Source organism: Protopterus annectens, chromosome 10.part0, assembly GCF_019279795.1.
Source record: "Protopterus annectens isolate FY-2018-M chromosome 10.part0, PAN1.0, whole genome shotgun sequence".
NCBI classification, from domain to species: Eukaryota; Metazoa; Chordata; order Ceratodontiformes; family Protopteridae; genus Protopterus; species Protopterus annectens.
The window spans coordinates 965,819,492-965,841,653 of NC_056744.1; the positions used below are offsets into that span (position 1 = coordinate 965,819,492).

A 22,162-nucleotide genomic window follows, 5' to 3' on the forward strand; every position below is an offset into this window, starting at 1 on the left:
ATTGTCTTTGGAGCCTTCAATCTAATGCCACTCCACAGCTAGCAAACTTTTCTACTTGCTGGTTTACAGAACAATAACATTGCTTTGATCTATTCATGGTGTGGGTATCCTAAACCGGGCACCATCTTTCCTTTTTTGTGTTACTCGGCTTTAATTCACATAATATTTACTGGCCCTCACTACTGAAAATGCTAAGCATTTACCCTGGCTGGTAAGTAAATAAGGTCTGTTTTTTTTTTTGAATTTATGTTGCTCCATAACACCTAAAAGTGGCTGTATGGGGAAAAATTCATTCACCTGTTTGTACTACACTTTTTTACTGTTAGCCCAAAGTTTTGCACTAGCAAATTATCCAAAGCAGAAGGAAGACATTACTAGTGTTTATATCTGAGGTACCTAATGTAGGGATTCCAAGACAGTCATGCTAATTACAACTCAGGCTCAGCATATTGCATATGCCAAGTTTTCTGGAATAAAATTAACTAAATTGGTTGCACATATTTACATGACCAGCAAATGTGAAATGTGTCACCTATGGCTAACAGTAAAAAAGTGCATTATTTTATAAAATCTCTCTCTGCAACTTTTGTAGCTCACCAGGAATTTTTCTACAATTGTGGTTTAACCTTAACATGGTCTATTTCTCCAATTAATGAAAACCATTGACAGCTCTATTAGGCTATTATTTCACTTACAGTTTTGTCTGTTATTACTGCAGTATGTCATCTTATGCTGCTTGACATATACTGTGTCAGAGATTAATGTTTAAACTTTGGGCACCAACTAACAACCTTTCAAGATATCTTTTTATGCTTGAATGCTACTGTTGGATGGACACTGCTGTTACAATGCTGTGCCACTACCTCAGATGTTTGGTTTATGTTCCCATATTGGACTATGATAGTCTGTGTGTTCACAATTTTATCCAAAATTCTGGATACGCCATGATAAAGAAAATGACTTATGACACAGTCCACACCAGTAGCAGCATTCAATAGAATCCTAAACAATCATGCACCTGGTCAACTCTTCTTTAAGAAAAATAAAACGAATAGGCAACTGCCCTTAGTTTAGTGAACTGCTTTTGTTCTTTGATATAGTTTCTTTCCTAATGATGATCACATATAATGTAATCACAGTTTTTTCTGTGCATGGCTGGATTTACCTGAGAGAGACCCATCTTTTATTCGACAATGTACATTAAAGGAAAAGGATTATGCAGTCTCCAAGCCTTGATACAGAGTGTAGGCCAAGTTGTTTGCAGATCTTTACTTCCATGCCCCTGGTAATACAATATGCTGAGAGTTTAAGCAATGCCCAATGAGAATCACGCCACTATATCATCTTATTTTTAAAGATGGACACACTTAGAAATACCAGTGCATAAACAACCAAAATCTTTACTCCTAGCACAGAGTGAGCATTCTGCAGTATTTTTTTTTTTTGTAACCTCCAGCCTGCCCTGACACACCAGTCCTGCAACCATCAGAATACAGACAGTTAAATAATCAAAAATGTACAAATGGCATTAAAGTGAAAGGAAGAACAATACCTGAACTGCATAGTGGCCTACAAGGCAGATAACTGGAAAATACTGTAATATTTCTGTATTATAAGAACCTGTAAAAAACTACAAGAAAAACGCTACAAATCAGTACTCTTGTTTTCCTTTTATTTTCAGCATGCACTTATGCAGAAGGTCTGTTCTGTCTGTTTCCAATAAATTAGCATGCTGCTGCTATATAAGAAATATAAACCGTACACTAATTTATGATAAAAGAAAGGTATACCACCAGTTAGTGGAACCAAAAGCAGTTCAAAGTTTTCACAAATTCAACTGAATGCAATTAAAATCAAAACCACATGTTTTATGGTGGGTCTAAAAATCATTCACGACATGAAAATCTGTTTTTTCACACAAGGCTCCAAATTTGCCATTTTTAATGTCTTGATGCATATAGTACACTGTTGAAAACTAATCCATGTTGATTCAAGAAAACTTGCCAGCCTGAGGTGGGGGCCCAAGGAATCCCCCAGCTTGTTTAGTAGCAGCACGTGATGGTGCAAGTCCCAACATCTTCTGAATGTTCTATAGAAATCAAAACAGAGACATTATTAAAATCCAAGTCTACACAAGCTCAACGGTATTTTAGTATGTACAAAGTCAGTGCTGATCAATATGTAGACCTCCCTGCCTAAGAGCACTCAGTTGTCGCTGCACTACAAGATCTCTATGGATTACTGAATGACAACCTTCAAGATCAGTGAAATATACTTCACAACAGTAAAAATCATGAAACAGCACAACCCTGCCTTACTCAGGTTGCTGAAATGGCACAATTTCTCAAAAGTGACACCGTTCATTTGAAGAAAAAAGGTCTGCCATCTCAAATATCTTCCAGCTGCACCTCCTACTTTTATAGTCAGCTTTGAGGTCACCCCCCCCCCCCCCCCCAGCAAGGACCTTTACAGAGTTCCACAGATTTAAGCAAACTGCCTTCAATGCTATGTTCAGCTGCAGTTTCACAGCTAAACCTGAGGTGAAAGCAGGCTTGGAAAACATGTACTTCAGTATAACAGACTGCCTCTAGTTGTCTTCTAGCAAACAGTCTTCATACATGGGTGATTTCTATTACTAAGTCTTACTGACTTGTCAGTCTAAGTCTGCTCTGATTCTAAAAGACCTGCTCTCAGAGTTAAGTAACCTTCTTCGGTGTAAGACCCACTTATAATCAAGCTTACACCACAGGCCAGATTCCAAAAAGATCTGCTCTCATTGTAAGTGGACACTTATAAACTGACAGCAAGCCTTTTGGAATCGGGCCCCAATGTCTTACTCTCTAATTAGCATTTTTACACTGCTAGGTGGCAGCTTACATTTAAAAATAAGATTGGATGTTTACTGGGTTAGCCAGGGTAGGAAACAATGACTTAGTGGCAGACCCTTTTTCTTTGAAGGTGGGGGGCAGCAGGTTCAACTGTGTGGTGCTCTCTAGCAGAGACTGGAAAAGGCAAATCTCTAGTTATGACAGAAAAATTAGTGAGTGAAAGAATGAAAACATTCTCACGTGATCCTTACATTCTGTGACTGTCCTGAAGGAGAAAAGATTTAACTGAGCATTGGAAAAAGCAACCTTTAATGTACTGTGGCACTATGTGGAGGTAACAAATCCTTTAATGCCTTTAGTGGGATGCAGACAAACTTAATAGCAGGTTGGCAGTCTCTGGTTTCCCTTATAAATCAAGAAATGCACTATGACCACTGGAAAAAAAATTCTGCACATTAAGGGGCATGTAGCAGTCCCAGACATCTGGATTACAACATTGGGTCAATATGTCCAAAAAAGTGGTTACAGTTGACTTAGTGGTGTTACATCTGAACTTGTCCATTAATACTTAGGTTTCCTCCCACTACTTGAAAAAAGTACACACTATGGGGTGTGTGGCACCCCCTGCTATTACTTGCCATTAACCTTTCTCCTCTTTTTGGAGTTATTCCTTTTATCATATCATGTTATCTTCAGTCTGCTTCGACCTTCTAACCCTCACTTTCTCTGTATAATCTCATTCACTCCCCCCAGGCTACATTTGCACCATGACGACTTTCACTCCTTGATCTTTGCCTTGGCAATAATCCACATTATATACTCACCTCTAAGCTAAATGAGCTTGTATTCCCTCAAGCCTAATCATAGCCCATAATCTCTCCCCTTGCATAAAATTTCCCATTATACTTTACTCCTAGAAGCTTTTCCTCCGTCTCTGTCCCCAAATTCTGTTATACTTCCTTATGCAATGCCTCTTAGCACCCTGTATTTCTGCAAAGCAGGCACAGCTGTGTAAAGCATTCAAAGAACATTAGAAGGGGAAGTATACAACGTAGAAACCTTCAATTTACTGGTTGTAGTCAATCATTTCTTACATCTTTCTTTCCCCTCAGCCCCAATTAAACATCAACAGTCATGGAAAAAATGCCCTTCATCACCTCACCAGCTCCTCAGTGGCTTTGACACCCACCTACTAACAATGGCAGAATGTCACAGATTCGTAGTAACTAATCAAAATTATGACGACTGCGGACTTCCAATACCATCGCACACAGGTTGATTAATGCTCTCCCATTATGAAAATTTAAATTGGGCTGGGGGAGCTACCAATTTACATAAAATTCAGTTACTGGCTTCTAATTACATTGCCTGGATGCCAGCAAAGAAGAAATTAAAAAAAAAAAAAAAACAGAAAAGGAGAAGAAAAAAATCCATCTGGGAACAGTTTTGCAAGAGTTGTTCAATTTTTAGCATTAGTACAGGAGATGGCTTCCAATAATTAATTGAAAAATAAATCAGATGTACTCAGAGGCATTTAAAATAAAAGTGAAATACTAATGGAATATATAAAACAAATAAAAGACTGGAAAGACAGAAGATCAGCTGTTCAGATGAACTGATAAAAACGAGTCTGAAATGAACAGGCTGAGCATAAGGCATCTCAAGAAGAGCTGTTATGAAAAACAGCAGTTAAAAAACACAGCATTCAGACAAAACCTGAGATTTTTGTCTGTACCGGGGAAACTGGAAGGCACTGACTGCATTAACTGTATGAAAGTACAAATCCACAGCAGGATTTGTTAACTGAAATGACATAATGTCAATAGAAAGCAGCAAAGACCTACATTATTGAGGATACAATCCCACCTGCAGAAAGCGTTAACGCTAATAAAATTGTGATGGAAGGGAAATGTGTTAAAAACTGGAGACAGCAGAATTGTTGTTGTGTCTTTCGGCTTTTCCCGTTTAGGGGTTGCCACAGCGGAACTCCGGTCCAATAATGATTGGTAGTTGATTTTTACGTGCCAAGTTACCAGCCCTGACGCACAACCTTCAACGAAGGTACGCCCATTCACGCATGCCTCCACGCAGAAGACGCTCTAGCTGAGAATCGAACTGGACAGCGTATTACTGTGAGGCAACAACTCTACCGCAGCACCACCACCGTTGGTCGTGCTTGTGGAAAATGATTATTTACTGTGCAGCAGGCAGAAGAGAAGCAAGTTTTTTTTTTTTCCTGCAGGATCAAAGATATTTTTGGATACAGATATGGTTGAGGAGGATACAAAAGTTTAGCTAGCAAGAAGCAGAAGACTCTACTTCTCATTCTACTAAAAGAAGAACTAAGACCATCTTGGACTTAAACCAGAAACTAGGGTGTGTGTGTTTAACGCCTTTATTAAATTATCACTTAAGACACATGCAAAATAACAGAAAAGAAAACAAACCATGCCAATATTTCTCCATTTAGATACATTATATGTCATATACATCTTTTCTTTCTTTGTCAACAGTCAACATTACATAAAATTTTGAATCCCTGCCTTCAGTTAAGCCTCACTCCACTTCCTGAATATTATTCTGCATGTATTGTTGACACTAATCCCAATTATTTTTTATGAAATGTGCTCTTTCGCTCTAATAAAAATCTCCTTTTCAGTTCTTTTATTTCTTATAATATTCAGTACTTCAAAACAGTTGGTTTAGACTTTGATTTCCATTTTCTAGTAATTGCTTTTTTGGCAGCCAACAGAATTAAAACTTAATAAGGCCTTACTATGTCCAGGCAATTCAGATCCTGTGTCCCAGCTCAAAAACATACATACATACATAAAAAAAATTCCTTAGTTACAGCCATTTGCTCACTCAATATTTCTGACACAGTACTTATAAGGGAATTGTTATGATCTGCTAACTCATGAGTCATTACACTCCCAAAACATGTTCCTAGTTACCCCCATTTGCTACCTACCAGCAGAAATGACTGCTTGGGGTATAAAAATACTTGTGCAAATACTTCCAAGCAAAGATACTAAACCTTCTCAACTTTGTTGCATATTGTGGGAGCAATACATATGTCCTCCCATTGTTCTCTTGTAAATTATTTTTCCAATCTCTCTTCCCAATCTTTTATAACCTCCTTTAACAGATTCTTATAGTTATCATGCAATATTTTATATGCCCTACTAATTATCCCTTTTTTAACAACAGCTTCTCTTCTACAGTCAGCTAAAACATCCACCAGAGCAGATATTTCATTTAAGATTCCCCTACCCCTTTCTCTTAGCCTATACTCTGATATCAATCCCTGGCACGGAGGCAGTTTCTAGCCTGCAGTCCAAACATCATCTTGGCCTTGTCCCAGTCTATTACGTTTCCCCTCTCTAGTTATTTGCTTCTAATACCTTGGGCCCTTTGTCAGTTTTCTCCACTAAATTCCAGACCGTGTACTTTCTGTACCCCTCCTTGAAATCATCCCTATTGGCAACCTAGTTCTTAGAACAGTTTCTGCTACTTTATGAATATAAATATTCTGAATGGTTATTATTCTCCTCAAGGATCTACATCCCAAATCCCCCCCCCTCTCTTATTTCTTGAACTTCCCCCTTCATCATCATCCCTTTCCATTTTGAATTATAACTTTCTACTTGTGTTATCTATATGAGCCTTAACTGTGTAGCTCTAAAATATCCCTTCAAATCAGGTAATCTTAAACCACTTTGTTCTACTGGAAGGAACACATTATCTAATGTAACTCCTGCCCCTCTTCCCTTCCCAGATAAATTCCTTCAACTCTTTATTAATTGTCCACAACTTCCCCTTTGGCTGATAAAAATATGCCTGACTTGTATATAAAAACTAAACTGACCAGAAACATTTCACTGCTTGTATCTCACTATCTGTATCTATAAATGGCAGTTTCCGGTTTCTCAGTTTTTGTATAATTTTTTGTTTAGCCTCTTCCCACATATCCTTAAGCTGCCATAATAGAAGTCATTTTAATCCCTACTCCTAAACACTTCATCTCATCATGTCCCCATAAATTTGGGTATTGTTGAACTATTTTGTGTGTGGGTACATAATTATGGTTATAGGCTTTGTTTCATCTATTAATTTTTTATTGTGAAAAGATCTGAAACTGTCTCAAAATGTTCCACAACACTGAAATGTCCTTTTCTGGATTTATTGAGTAAAAATAATATCATCTGCAAATAAAGCCAACTTTTCTTGATTACCATGCCAATTATATCCCTGCATTTCTGAGTCTCTTGTATTCTTTGCCAATATCTCTAAATATAAATCAAATAAAGGGGAAAGAGGACACTCATGCCTGTTTTTTTCTGTTCAAACACAGCTTATTAAAGAGGAATCCTCCCACTTTAATTATTGCCTCTGATCCTTCATATAGCTTCCTAATTAGCCTTATTACTGTAATGGGGAACACAAATGCTTCCATTGTCATACTTAAAATCCCAGTTTCCTCTGACAAATTCTCTCTCTGCATCAAGGCCTACCAACAGTGGTATTTTCTTACATCCTGCTTCCATCTGGATCACCGTTATATTAATGTTGCCAAATGTTTGCTTTCCCTCCACAAAACCACATTTATCCATATCTATTAATTTTGGCAACATCTTTGCCATTCTTTTAGCTAGTATAGATAGAAACACTTTATAATCATGGTTTAAAATGGAAATTGGTCTACATGAAGCTGGATCTGATGGGTCTTCGCCATATTTAGATAATACAGCCACCACAGCTCCTTTTAAAATGCTGTTGAACAAAATCTTCCAGATCTTTATCACTTTTTCCCAAACTTCCAAAGGTATACCATCTGCTCCTGGAGACTTTCCTAAAGACCGACTATACACCACCATTTTTATCTTAACTGTTATTTGAGGCTCATCTACCTCCAACTGTGGCACACAAGCTTTCCATAAATATTTCCATTTCTGCTCTTAATTTTCATATTTCTCTGCTTTATACATTTTTTTAAAAGTTTCCACAATATTTCCAATACCTCTGCAGGATCACTGTTTTTTTTTTTGGTCACAACCATTTTTACTCTGCTGCTTAAGTCATTGTGCTAAAAGTTGTGCTCTGAAGTAACAATCAAAAACTAGTTGCTTAACAGCAATCTTTCAGAACTCATGCAGATTATCCCCATATTTTTTATTTAGCATTCTGCATTTCTGCTACTTCTTGTTCTATGAGATTCCACTTATTCTGCAATAACTGTCATTCCTCAAAATAATTCCTTTTACTTCTTAACCACATATTTCTCTTATTTCTACCCCATTTATAAACTCCATTTTCATTTATCCCACTCATTAGCTATAACGTTTGAAGTTATTCTATTTTCCCTAATAACTCTTGAATAACTTCAACAAACCATTCTTTAAATTCCTCTCTTTTAAACAGGAAGGCGGAAAAGCACCAGTGTCTTATTTTTACATCTTTACCTTGCATTTTTATCTTATTTTTTATTGGCACATGATCTGAAATAGTTACTGCATGCATGTTAAAGCTTTCAATTAAATGCACATGTTCCTGTGAAATATAATTTCTATCTAGTCTAGCCCAGTTATTATGCCTTGGAGATAATATGTAAATTCTGTCAGAGTTCCTACTACTGAATTCACATCTTCCATACAAAATATTTTCAAAAGTTTCTTCAGAAACCTAGCCTCCTTTGTTATATTTTCCCTTCTAGGTCCCAGATATATCCTCACTATTGCAAATCAATTTCCAGAACAACCTTTAAGTAATATTCCCTGCTGAAAGCTGATTATTTTCCCCCAAATTTTGTTAAGCTAAATACATGCCAGCATAATCCTCCTCCTTTTCCAGTATCCCCTTAATACCACAACTCAGCCATTACTGTCCTTTCTGTCCTCTTCCATCACTACTGCAGCAGCTCTAGCAATTTAGTATAATTACCCCCTTTTCCTTTGTCCCACTCTGTTGAAGATCCAGATGGAAACCCTTTCTTTGTCAAATTCACATACCCACTTCTTTCCAAATGCGTCTCCTGCAGCATTGTTATTTGCACTCTGCATTTCTTAATATAATCTAATATTATTTCCTTTTTGTCAATACCTGTAAGGCCATTTATAGTCCAAGATAATGTGGATAGCATAGCCATTATGATTCAAAGCTATTTTTCCCACCCATTATACAGGACAGTTTTTTGAATGTATATCTCCAGCATTTGTGTTACAAGCACACACACAGTCAGGCTGATCTTTTATAGAGTTGTTTCTTCTTACCTCCATTTTAACCTATGTCACATTTTTCAAGGCTTTTTGCTTTAATAACCCTCAGAAAAAAAAAGAACACACTAAATACATTTTCACAAGACCACATCCTCTATTAACTTAGAAGATAAGTTAAGATTAGATTTCTTTACTGTCACTGCACAAGTACAACGAAATTTGTAGCAATCTTCCTAAGGTGCATTCAAATATAATAAACATGAGTAAATAAGAGAATACAATACAATACCAAACAATTCAGTATAATGCAATGCAGCAAATAACTAAGTTATTGCACTTTGGTATAATTGCACATGAAAGGAATACATTGTAAACATATACTTTATAGTGCAAATGGCTATTATCTGTACTCAGTGTGAATATTTAACATTGTTCAGTTCAAGTATGGCTCTGGGTAGGCACGGTTCTCAAGTCTGTTTGAGATGGAATGTACCTGAGCCATCTGCCAATTAGGCAGCAGCTCAAACAGGTGGTGTGTCCAAGGTCAGAAGGGTTTGTCAAGATATAGGCTGCCCTGCTGAGACAGTGAGAGCTAAAGAGTTCCTCCAAAGAAGGCAGTGAGCAGAAAATGATTTTCTGGGCAGAGTTAATGATCCTTTGAAGGGTCTTCCTGTCTGCTGCTGAGCTGTTGGCATACCACGTGGAAGTGCAGTATGTCAGCACACTTCCAATAAAAAAAAGTGGTAAAAAGACACCTGTAGCTTCTCCTGCAGGTTTTCTTGAAGATCCTCATGAAATGGAGTCTCTGCTGTGTCTTCTTGAACACCTCTTTGGTGTTTATGGACCAAGAGAGATCTTCTGCAACATATACACCTAGAAAGTTGAAGGCAGGAACCCTTTCCATACAGTCTTCCATTGATGTATATTGGATTGTGATCCATGTTGTGCCTCCGGAAATCTACTATGAGTTCTTTTGTTTTGGTAGAGTTCAGGGCAAGGCAGTTCTTAGTACACCATGCAGCTAGTCTTTGAACTTCATCTCTATATGCTGTTTCGCCTCCTCCTGAAATAAGTCCAACCACTGTGGTGTCATCTGCAAAGTTAATAATGGTATTAGTAGAATGAGAGGGGACACAGTCATGGGTGTAAAGAGTATACAGAAGCGGGCTCAGCCAACTGCCTTGTGGGACACTAATTTTAGCCTGAGAGTGGAGGAGTTGCATGGGCCTAGTCTAGCCATCTGAGGAAGGTCAATCAAAGTCTTTAATCCAATGGCAGGTAGGTTCTGAAAGTCCTGAGACAACAAGTTTAGTGACCAGTCTATCTAGGGTAGGTGTGTTAAAAGCTGAACTAAAGTCTACAAAGAGCATCCTCACATAGCTCCCCTACTGCTCTAGATGATAAAGTGCAATGTCTAATGCAGTGGAGATGGCATCCTCCATAGACCTATTTGCTCTGTAAGCATACTGGTGTGCATCAGAGAACTGGGAGACCGACCATTATGTGTCACAGAACCAGTTGTTCAAAACACTTCATGATGACTGGAATAAGTGCCACTAGACAGCAGTCATTGAGACTACCGATGACAGGTTTCTTTGGCAGTGGAATGATTGTGGTTGACTTCAGACAAGATGGAATAATTTGAAGATCTTTGTGAAGACACCACAGAACTGGTCCACACATACTTTCAGCATCCATCCTGTCACTCCATCAGGGCCAGCAGCCTTTCTTGGATTAACTGCTTTGAGCATGTCTTATATCATGCTCTTGTACTGTGAAGGTGTGATTGTAGGAGGCTGATATATGTGATGCGAGACTGCTGTGGACTATCGGCTGGTGTCTAGGTGCGACTGTCTCTGCTGTTTCCACCTCAAAATGGGATAAGAAATAATTAAGTTCCTCTGCCATCCAGGCATTTCCATCAACAACCATACGGTTGCTGGTTTTACGACTGGTGATGTGCTGAATACCTTGTCATAGTCGCCGTGGGTCCTTGTTGGGGAAGTGGTCCTCTATCTTCCTTTTACAGATCACTTTAGCCTCTCTGATGGCTTTCTTTAGGTTGGCTCTAGCCACGCTGTAAAGGACTCTGTTGCCAGACCTGAGGGCTGTATTGAGAAGAGGATCAGGCCTCCTCTGTCATCCAGGGCTTCTGATTAGGGTACACACAAATGTCCTTGCTGACAGTGACACTGTCAGTACAGGCTTTTATGTAGCAGAGTACCGTTGATATGTATTCTTCCACATCCTGATCCTTGAAAGTGTCCCAGGTAGTTCTTTCAAACTAATCCTGTAGCTGTGAGAGTGCACCTTCTGGACATATTTTAACAATCTTTGTAGTAATTTGGTCTTTTCTCCAAACAGGTGTGTATGTTGGAGTGAAGAGTGTGGAAAAATGGTCTGACTGGTCTAGATGAGGCAGCTGTTTTATACTACAGCCATCCTTGATATTTGAGTAGGCCTTGTTAAATGTATTTTCCTCTGTGGTTACACATTTGATGTGTTGCTAAAACTTGGAGAGAACTGACCAAGTCCATTTGATTGAAATCACCAGCTATGATAAGAAAAGCTTCAGGATGGATGTTTTGTTTCAAGTTAATGTTGTCAAACAGGTGACCTAGAGCTGTGCAAGCTTTAGCATCTGGTGAAATGTAAACAGCTGTAAGCATAACAGCATTGAACAACTGAGGTAAATAAATGGGCCTGCATTTGATCATCATATACTCCAGATGAGGAAAGCAGTAACTGTCTAGAATCTTTGCGTTGGTACACCAGCTCCAAAGCCTCCTACTTCTGCTCTTACCAGAGTCTTTATTCCTGTCCCACCAAAAAGCTGTGCGGCCTGCCAGCTCAATGGCTGCATCTGGTGTTCATGAGTGTAGCCACATCTCTGTAAATAATAAAATGCAACAGTCTCTTACAAGTTTGTTTTCAGAAATCTGTAGCTGAAGTTCATCCATTTTGTTTGTGATAGATCTGGCATAACCAAACATATGCTGGGAAGAGGTGGTTTGTGAGGATGTTTCCTTAGCCTAGCATGCAGGCTGGACCTGCAGTCATGCTTCTGCTTCCTGTGCCTTCTCCGCCTTCATCTCTTGCCTGGGCTAATGATCCAAAGAGAGCATGGTGCTCTTGCTGTTTCCTCTGGTATAAGTATAAGAATTCACTTGCAAAAGCATTAAGGTGCTGAAATCCGATATGCAAGAGATCTTGCTGACTGTATCCAAGATCAGCCTACCTGAACTTAACAGTAAAGAACATATATATGAATACAACATACACAGAAAACAAGACAGGGGAGGAGAGCAGAGAGCCTCTGCTACTGCGCGTACCTCCATCAAACACAAAAACTATGTACATCTTCAAAAAATTAAGTTTAATTGCCTCAAATCGACAGCTGAATCCAAAGGCATTAACTTACCTAAAATTAAGGTAACCCTTGCCAAAGTGCATGCTACAGCCTGTGTTCCCACTTACACTGATTGCTGTCTGTTCTTTTCTTACCATTATTCCTCTTCCCAGATGTGAAAAACAGTGTGTATGCTTTCAGAAAACATTAACATACAGCCTTAAGAAAAAGTGCATGGGCTATCTTTTTAAACTAAATTGTACACTTTTTTTATTAAATATTAAGGCTGGTAGGAAGGCTGTCTTAATTCACTTTTCATAGTCATAAGTCCAACTTAACTGTACGTCAATTACCAAACTCCTACCCCAATACTTGGGACATACTTATCTCACAACTTTAACTTCACCCTAAAAAGACCACCACCACAACTGTGATCTATATTCCACCTGGTAATACACCTACTAGCCTTGAAGACTTCTAATCCTGGTGTTCTTCCAAATACTCACAAGAAACCCTCATTCTGGAGGATTTCAACCTAGATTGGTTCAACTGTATATCAGAACCACCAAGTAATCTAATAAATCTCCATGGCTACCAGCAGCTAGTCCAAATTCCAACTAGATGTGATAAAAAAATCTAAAAAGGGAATCTATTCTTGACTGAGTCCTAACTAACAACCCCACATTGTACCCCCGCACAAGCAGTCTCCCAGACACCTTAAGTGACCACAACATAATATACCTTATATGTAATGTAGCAGAACACACATATGCAAAACAACTAACTATAAATCCACTAGAGAAACAAAAAATTTCTCTCCTGAGGTCCTCAATACTTTACTCTGTAACTGTGACTGGACCCCCCCCCCAATAAAAAAAACCCCTCCCACTTGACCAGGCTGTAGCATATTTCAACAAAACATTTCTACAACTCCTTGGCACTGTCGCTCCATTGCACAAAATCAAGGTTAGAACCTCTACAAACCCCTGCCTCAGTAAAGAAACCAAACAAATCCTCAAGTCCAGAGACACTGCCTGGCTTTAAAACCAAAGCCTAAATAAGTACCAAGAATTGTGCAACCGTGCAAAAAATGCATTAGGCTGGACAAAAAAATCCTACTACACATTGCAAACTAAATACCAAAGCAACCCCCAAAATTTTTGGAAAAATGTAAACCAGCTACTAAAACCCACCCAAACCAACCACCCCTGACACTAAAGTTCCCATTGAAACACAATTCAACTCCCACTTTGTGAACTCAATTTGATCCTTAGTATCACAGGACAGTTCCAACCTCACTATCCCCCCCAACACATAACACTAACACAAACGTTACCCTTAAAACGTTTCCACCACTTCAATCAAAAGCATGCTCTCCAAACTAAAAACTTCATCAACAGCAGCCATCCTACTCCCCAGCTATTTCTTGAAACTCACAGGAGATGCTATTGCTATCCCAATCTCCACTCTCATAAACAGATTAATTGTTGAAAACTATGTGCTCAAACTCTGGAAAATATCCTATGTTACACACATACATAAAGGCGGGACCTCCACTGAAATTAATAATTACAGACCCATTGCTTTACTCCCCCCCCCCCGGCCTAAATCCTAGAAAAATGCATCCATACCCAGGTGCTAAAATATCTCCTGGTTTCAGACCTGCCCATAGTACCACTGCAGCCCTCCTCTGCTTCACAGACACAGTAAACCATCTCAAAAACGAAGGCCTGCAGGTGTCAACTCTTTTTTGGATATGTCCAAAGCATTTGACACAGTCTCGCACCAAATCCTGCTAAACAAACTAAACCAATATCACCTATCAAATTCCACTCTTACCTGGTTTCAAAGCTACTTAACTGAAAGGTACCAAGCTGAGAAATGGGAAATTTCTCTCTCTCCTCAGCTGCCCATAACTATAGGCGTCCCACAGGGTTCTATCTTAGGACCACTACTATTCACAATCTTCACAAATGACCTCCATACCTCCACACAGCATGCATCTATCATTCAGTATGCAGATGATACTACCTTAATCTGTGCTGCATAAAACATTCCCACCCTCCTGCAAACTCAACTAGCATTCTTTGACATTGAAAACTACCTTACCAAAGCCAAACTTATCCTCAATCCAAAGAAAACTCAGCTTATGATTACAACCAGTTCTAACAAAAACACTGATAACAGTCAATTCACTATCTACTCCACAAATGCTACTCCAGTGGCACAGGCTAAGCTACTGGGAATAACCATAGACTCCCACCTAAAACTTGATAGTCATCTCAACTTAATTATTAAAGTACATGCCAAACTGAGATCACTCTACCGCATCAAACCATTTCTAACCAACACAAGATCAGCCATTACTCATTCCCAACCTCTACCCACCCTACTCTATGCATCTCCCATTCTGACTAATCTCAACAAAACTGAACTAAGCAAAATGGAAGCCTGCTATAACAGAATTGCCCACTTTGCTGCAAATTGCTCATATAGAACTTATCACTGTACTGCTTTGAGACAGCTCTACTGGCTTGAACTGCCCAATCTCCTAACCTACAATCAGCTCTGCCTCTGTCATTCTATTACCTCCCTGATAAGTGTCCTGCCCTCAAAAACCTAATACAGCATCACTCACCCAAAAGGCCTCATAGATCATCAAGCAAACTACTACTAGAAGTCACCAACAGCTGCAATAACTGTGGAGACACACTATATAGTAGTTCAATGGTTAAAAAAAATGGAACTCTCTTCCCCACTAGCATACAAAACACATCGTCCAAAGCCTCCTTTAAAAACCTCTTTAGGCAACATCTCAAGAAATGCTGGCAGTGCCATTACTGCTCCCCAGGCTACAGAAAGGTATACATACTAAACCTAGAGTACTTGATAATAGTTTACACTCTTCTTCACAAACACTAGCTAATGCACAATGTATGTACTGTACCTGTGTTGTATGTATGTATTCCTCCTATGCTCCAAATTTCAGCTGTACACAACAAATCTATTACCTTTTTTTTAAAGATTTTGTTTGTTCTCACCACTAACTGTTGATGTGCAGCATACCACTGTAAAAATATGCTATTGTAATTTGTGTGTATACATGTCTAAATATCTAAATGTACCTATAAGTTTTCTATGCTAAGCTTTTCTCCCCTGGCCTCTGCTGAAAAGGGCCTTTTCGGCTGTGTCAGACACCCCCAGTTAACAAATGTAAAATAAAATAATTTCAAACTGTATTTTTTATTGAACTACTTGCCATTGTACCCTTAAATGTTGCATTTCCCTCAGCAAAGACTGCTCAAATTTCCCAAGATTAATTTGCTTGCAGCTGCAGGCAGCTCATCTCCATGTAAAAGTAGGCAGCAATGAATCTTTGTTGAGTTTCACTCAGAACAGACCATACAACTACCTTTAGCTGTAGGCATCTTGACTCCTAATGAACATCGGCTAATAGAAAAAGGAAGCTAATGTCCTTGCAGATGTAAGAAACAGCATTTTTCTTTCACAATTTCAGCCAGGGGCATTAATCTAGACATTCACCCTTGTAAAAATAAGAAAAATATCTTAATTCTACATATAATACAATCAGTGCACTTCTAAAAACACACCCCAACAGCCTAAGATCATAGCATAGTAATAAACTTGTTTTTGTCTAGCCTTTCTCATCTTGTTATACTGTAAAACCAATATTTCTTACAACTAAATAAGTACTTGTTTACTTTATATCTTTAACACATACAAAAGTCACTGAAGACTCCCCCCACATTTAAAATAACCCTGACTACACACTGCACAACTGCTCTGTATATAACATGAGGCTTATATCTAGAAACGTTTTATACAAATACCAACAGTAACAAAATTGTTTTATAGTTACTTTTTTCCATTTTAGTGATTTTTTAAACCATTAATGACAAAGTGCAGTATATGCTTTACAGTCTACCCATAAATAAGTATAACAAACTTAAATCCAATCTTTTTCAGTCATGTTTTCTTGCAAACCCTTTTCACATGTGATATATGCTTTATGGTCTTCCATTTATACACCAATTTCAATGTTGCTGATCTTCCTGTTCATCTCCATCTTCCACCGGGTCTATATTATAAACCTGAAACATGAGCGAAAACGCTGGTAAACAAAAGGGTGTTTGTGGGGTCGCGGTACAGTGAGGAGTGGGATTTTTGCCCTTTCCTCACTGTAGTGTGATTTCGGAGTTGGAATATATAGTTAGTGGGGGGGGGGCTGTGCCCCCGCAATCAAGTGTTCGATTACGAGCGTTTTCGCTCATGTGAAAGTTCACTGAAGTAATCTTTCGGTCTTCTAATATAGACCCCTTCCACCACCAGACTCTGGCTCAAGTACAAGGTACTGCTGATTTTTCTAGTCAACTCTCATGTTTCTTGTTTCGTCTCTCAAGCATTTTCTTTTGGAACACTAGAAAAAGACTTCATTGGCAAAGTCTCTCGATGAGCTTTATTATCAGCAGAATGAGAAGCAGAGTACCCTTCTGGTTGCTGCCCCACTTTTTGTTGGATAAACTTTTTATTTCCTCCTTAGCCTGTTTTGTACCCAAAAAATTTCTTTGATCCTCCAGAAAAATATTCTGAAGACAGCTGGATACAGCAGTTTGAATCTCACACCTGACTCTTGACATTTCCCGATTGCTGGGATTCATTTTCTTTACTTCTGCCTGGTGTACAGTGAATAATCATTTTCCACAGTCTACTGTCTGCAGTTTTTAATATGTTTCCCTTCCGCCGCAGTTTTGTCAGCATCAGCTGTTTCTGCTGGTACGATTGTACTTTTACTAATATGGGTCTTGGCTGCTTTCCCATGGCAAGAGTTGGACCATACACTGCGTGTCTGTTACCAAATCCTGCTGTGGAATGCCAGTCCAGTTGCTTATTTTGGCTTTCATAAAATAACTGCAGTCCATTCCTTCCAATTTCTCTCGTAAAGCAGAAAATCTCACTTTGTCTTCTAACTCTAACATTTTCTGACATAACTCTTCTCAAGAAGTGTCGTACAGTGCCAGCATTTTCTTTATTTCAACCTGTGATTTTTACAGTTTTATCAGTTCATCTGAATAGCTACTTAAAGCGTCTTTTAATTTTTTTTAATTTGAGGTGATATATTCTTCAACTTGAACTCCTTTTTGCTGAACAGCTACAGGAGTCTTCTCAGCCAGTATTTTCTCTTTGCCTTTACTGGTTCTCTAAATTTATTCTTTGGTGGCATACAGACAGTGTACTTACTATCCAGTCACTGAATTTTACACAAAATGACAATTTCATTAGCTGTTCTTTCTCAGTTTCTGCTTTCACACCAGGAGAGCTGGAATTAAGCTGTTAATTTCTGTGCGGCCGTCGTGGTAGCCCATAAGATGGGTACATTTTGACCAGCAAAAGCAGTTTAGTACCATGTAAGAAATGCATTCCCTTATTACCCTGCAGTAGTATACATGGTCTTTCTCATTTTGGCTCACAGAACCAAGACAATTCTGCTTGCCCACTTTTACCTTATTATCACTTAAAACAAAAAGTTAGTGAAAATCTTATTATTGCTGCCAAAAATCACAAGATAGATGTAATGTTCTCAATGTCTCACTTTACATGTCAGGAGTTGTACCTGAAAAAAAGTCTGTCATATCAGCAAATCTATCAAATTACTGCATGAAGTAAGAATAGTTAAATGCACAGATAAATTAGCTGCTTTAGCATCCATCAGCTGAGTAACTGGACTGCATAAAAGTGAGCATCTTCTTTATTTATTGCATTTGTTAAGCAGGATTTTCCAAATGGGCACAAAGCCCCAGGGATGAATTAATCTGTTGTATGTACACCAAAACAAACTATTCTTTTAATTACTAATCATGAAGATCAATAAACATATTCATTCCAATTAACCAAGAAAGCTTACATAACAAAACTGCAATGATCTAAGCATAAGAAAGCCGGAACAGAAGATATATCATTGTACAAGAGCTGACACTACAGATGTGCGCAAAAGCCACATTTCTGTATCTTTATCAGTTAACCTGAAAAACAGTAACAAGAACAAAAGCATGGAAAATCTGCAGAAGTTTTTTATAAATACACTCACAATATTAGATTTAAAGCACAAAAGTCACCATTAGTGTCTTTGAATATGCTAACAGTATCACTGCTACAGGAATCATCAAATGGATAGAAGTCACTCAGGCAGACACACCCTAGCTTGATTCTTCTAGCAGTCAGATATCTGTGTGTATAAGGAGTGGTGAAGTCTCCAGCCCTGACTCTTAAGTGGGGCCTGGCTATAAATTATACCATTATATTCTCTGTTCTTTTCTTGAAGCCCCCAAAGCACAGGTAGGGTATTGAAAATAAACTTTTGGACACGATCAAGACAAAGGATCTGAAGAAGGGTCAGAAATGAAAGACTAATTAGAAAACATCACTGTAAAGGCCAAAAATAAGTAGAAGCAAGTAAAATAACAGGTTCATAAAAGTGTAGAGCACAGCAGAACATGTGAAACTGTGCCAAGACCAAACTAACTTGATAAGCTATACCAGACTCACAAAATAGAAGGACAAAAGGTTGCTGACTGCCCTGCAGTAATGATCCTGTATCTGAATACCTACAGTTACAGTGAGTATACTAAAATGGTACTATGTTTACTATTACAATCATGACTGCAAGAATCACAACATCGATGGAAGAGTACTAATCAGCTTACAAAAACCCTCAGTTTGTAATGCTTTTGTAGAACTCTGAACAAAAGTCCAAGCTGTAGTCTCAGAAATAATCAGAGCAGGAGCATTTACTGTTACAGACACAACTGATTTGGTGATCTTGAGAAGCAGGGATGGTACTATCAAATGAACCATAACAGAAGCCCTTGCTTTCCTGCTTTATTTTCCTTTTGTGTGTGTGTGTGTGTGTGTGTCTTTACCTTGAATTATTTAACTATAAAAGCTTCCATTCTGGTACTGTGAAACTATAGGACTTGTGGTATCATGCACAAAATCATTCCCATCCACTAGGCAATCTATTCCCTCTTCCTCCAGTGTATCCCAACTGAACACTGCAGTGATGTCTGGACCCCAAAAATACTAGAACTGCACAAGTCACTGCTGCCCTGCTTGTGTGGGTCATGCATCACTTTACTCTACGTTTTTTTATATCTAGCATCTGCATGTCATCCTTATGCATTCATTCACCTATACTTGTATGTTTAAGTACACAATTTCAGGCTCAGACAGTGAAATACAAAACATTTCACAAACAAAAAAATACAAAAATATAATCAATCAATAACAGAGTAATCCTTGTATTATGCATGCATTTACTTTGAATATCTTGGTATAAAGTAGAGGCAATATTACTGCTATATTCTTTCAAGGAAGTAAACTGGTAAAACTGTGTTGTCCTGCATAAGAGGTTTTCCAGCATCAATGAAAAAGAGCTCTTCAAATTGCTTTGAGCACAGTTAGAAAAATAAGACAAGACTTTCTACTGAGAGTGATCATGGCTACATATGACAGAATTTGTCTCCAAAACCAACCCTATTCTTCAGCTCTGCTTGACATGAAAGAACTAAATAAATTACAACAGAAAAGGGAAGCATTTACATATACCTCCACTATTCTCTTTCTGGTTGTGTTTCCCTTCTGGTATTTCTTCAGAAGTAAACCACCAATGTTACTAAGCAATACAGAGGAACTTGTTTTGCATGGGTTCTTTTCCACAAAAGAGTTTCCTGACAATACTACCTTACTGGTGGCAAGGGACATCTTAAAGGCCTTAACACCACTGACATGGGCATCTCTAGGCTACCTGCATTATACACCTTTCTTTAGCATCAGTAAGCAGTACATATAGCATTATTAATCACTTAAACTGAAGGTGAAAATAAATGTAAAAATCAAGTACTTAGCAGCAACGAAAGTACCGGTGTCTACAGCATCTAGAAAGCATGGTTAAATAGATGAACAAGAAAACAGCATGGTGCCAAACATACTTGGAATGACAACATCAGCAATCTTTTTGTGTCTCCTGGCCAGTCCCTGAAAGATTGCAAACAAAAAAGCTTCCGTGTAATAATTACTGGAGCTAGTTAGATTTGTATATGCATACCATGAATTAAGAAAAGATTTCATGAAGATATTTACTAAAGAACTTTAAAAAAAATTCAATACCAACAATTTCATCATGTCCTTGTGCTTTGGCCTCCTGCTGAAGTCACTTTTCTTTTTGCAATATCCAAGTAACTACCAGAACGGGGCTAGCTCACTTTAGCAGTGAAAGCTGCTGCTGGGAATGGCAAAGACTTCTGTTAGGGTAAAAAAAATTGAAGATCCAGAACAACATTGTCATTATCCAAGTATGAAGTATAATGTGTGAGCGCGGGAAGGACATAACCAATAGATGTGTCATCCTCCAAGGCTAGGAGATAAAAATCTATTCTACCTCTACTACAATGAAACCCAGCTCTGAGAGTTAAATATCTACCTCAGCTGGAAGCAGTTTGGTCCCACCTTTAAAAGCAGATCAGTAACAAGGTCAATTTGCACACTAGGCAGTGCCCCCCAGATCTGTCACCCTTCCCCAGTTTGAAGTTGAGGGGGAAAAAAGCCCCCTCATAACTGTGGACAAAGTCCCACAGTTGCTAAATGGAGTCAAAATCTTTTTCTAAACTGTAGCAAAGATCTATACTAGCTCCTTGGTACAAAGCCTAAAACTCAATTACTGACTCTCATTTCTATGCAGCTATAACTGCAACTGGTTAAATGATGACTGATACTACTGTAGGAGCCAATCCATGTTGGTTAAATGATGACGGATACTACTGTAGGAGCCAATCCATGTTGGTTAAATGATGACTGATACTACTGTAGGAGCCAATCCATGTCTTAGACAATGCCAACCACACCTCCTAACAGCTTGCGCCTGGGAAAGCCGAAGACTAAGACAACAGTAAATCCACCAGAAACACGTTTAGACTACAGATGGTAGAAAAATGCAATAGGTGAAATGTGGCTTAAATGCGAAGCCAGGCAAATGATAGAAAACTCAATGAGTCACTGAGTCACAACTTGTTAAAACAATGACTTTTTAAATGTCACATTTTTCCACATTGTGCAAGTTGGAGCTTGTTTACATAAATTAGGGGGTGGGGGCATACAGGCCCTACAACACCCAGGGCAAAATTTATTCCAGCAGAAATTTAATTACATTTATAAAATTATAATTTCAACTTATAAATACAGTTGTGATTCAGTGGTGTGACAACAAAGCCAGAAAACAGCAGAGGAGAACAAAGTGTGGTAATAAATAAGTTGGAAAAAATACTTTTCAGTAATAAGTACAGAATCCATGGCAAATACAATCAGAACTGAAAACAGTTTTACTTTCTGTTTGTCAGTTGTGTATGGCACCTAGTTTATTTAGAAGTTTTCCCCGGCAATGAAAACAATACAAGCTCTATAAAAGGCAGTATTCTATGACATTGTTTACTGACTGCCTAAATAATACATAGTATCCAAAATGGAAATAAAGCTTACAAGCTAAAACAACACAGGCACTTGCATGTTTACTATTCTCTAGCAATGACCTTTTTTCAGCTGTGATCTCACCTGTCTGATGGACATTGTACAAAGGATGTACAGGAAGATAAAGGAACAATCAGTATAATCTTCTCCTAGCAGGTTTCTGTGTGATAGGCCTTGGATATAAGAAAGGGGTACAAATGGCAGCTTCGCTACAACTCGCCCGTCAAACTATA

At 38.4% G+C, this 22,162-nt stretch overlaps 1 protein-coding gene across 1 annotated transcript in view; it reads right to left on the bottom strand.

Annotated features, from left to right (window-relative positions):
- Nucleotides 1-1,655: 1,655 nt before the first annotated feature.
- TMCO1 (transmembrane and coiled-coil domains 1) overlaps nucleotides 1,656-22,162 on the bottom strand; it is a 488,674-nt gene continuing 468,167 nt past the window's right edge. The window contains exons 9-10 of the mRNA XM_044085738.1: nucleotides 22,014-22,157; nucleotides 1,656-2,089 (exon numbers count right to left, since the gene is read on the bottom strand). Coding sequence (XP_043941673.1) covers nucleotides 1,991-2,089; nucleotides 22,014-22,157 — 243 coding nt within the window. The 3' untranslated portion in view covers nucleotides 1,656-1,990. The remainder of the gene's footprint in view (nucleotides 2,090-22,013; nucleotides 22,158-22,162) is intronic.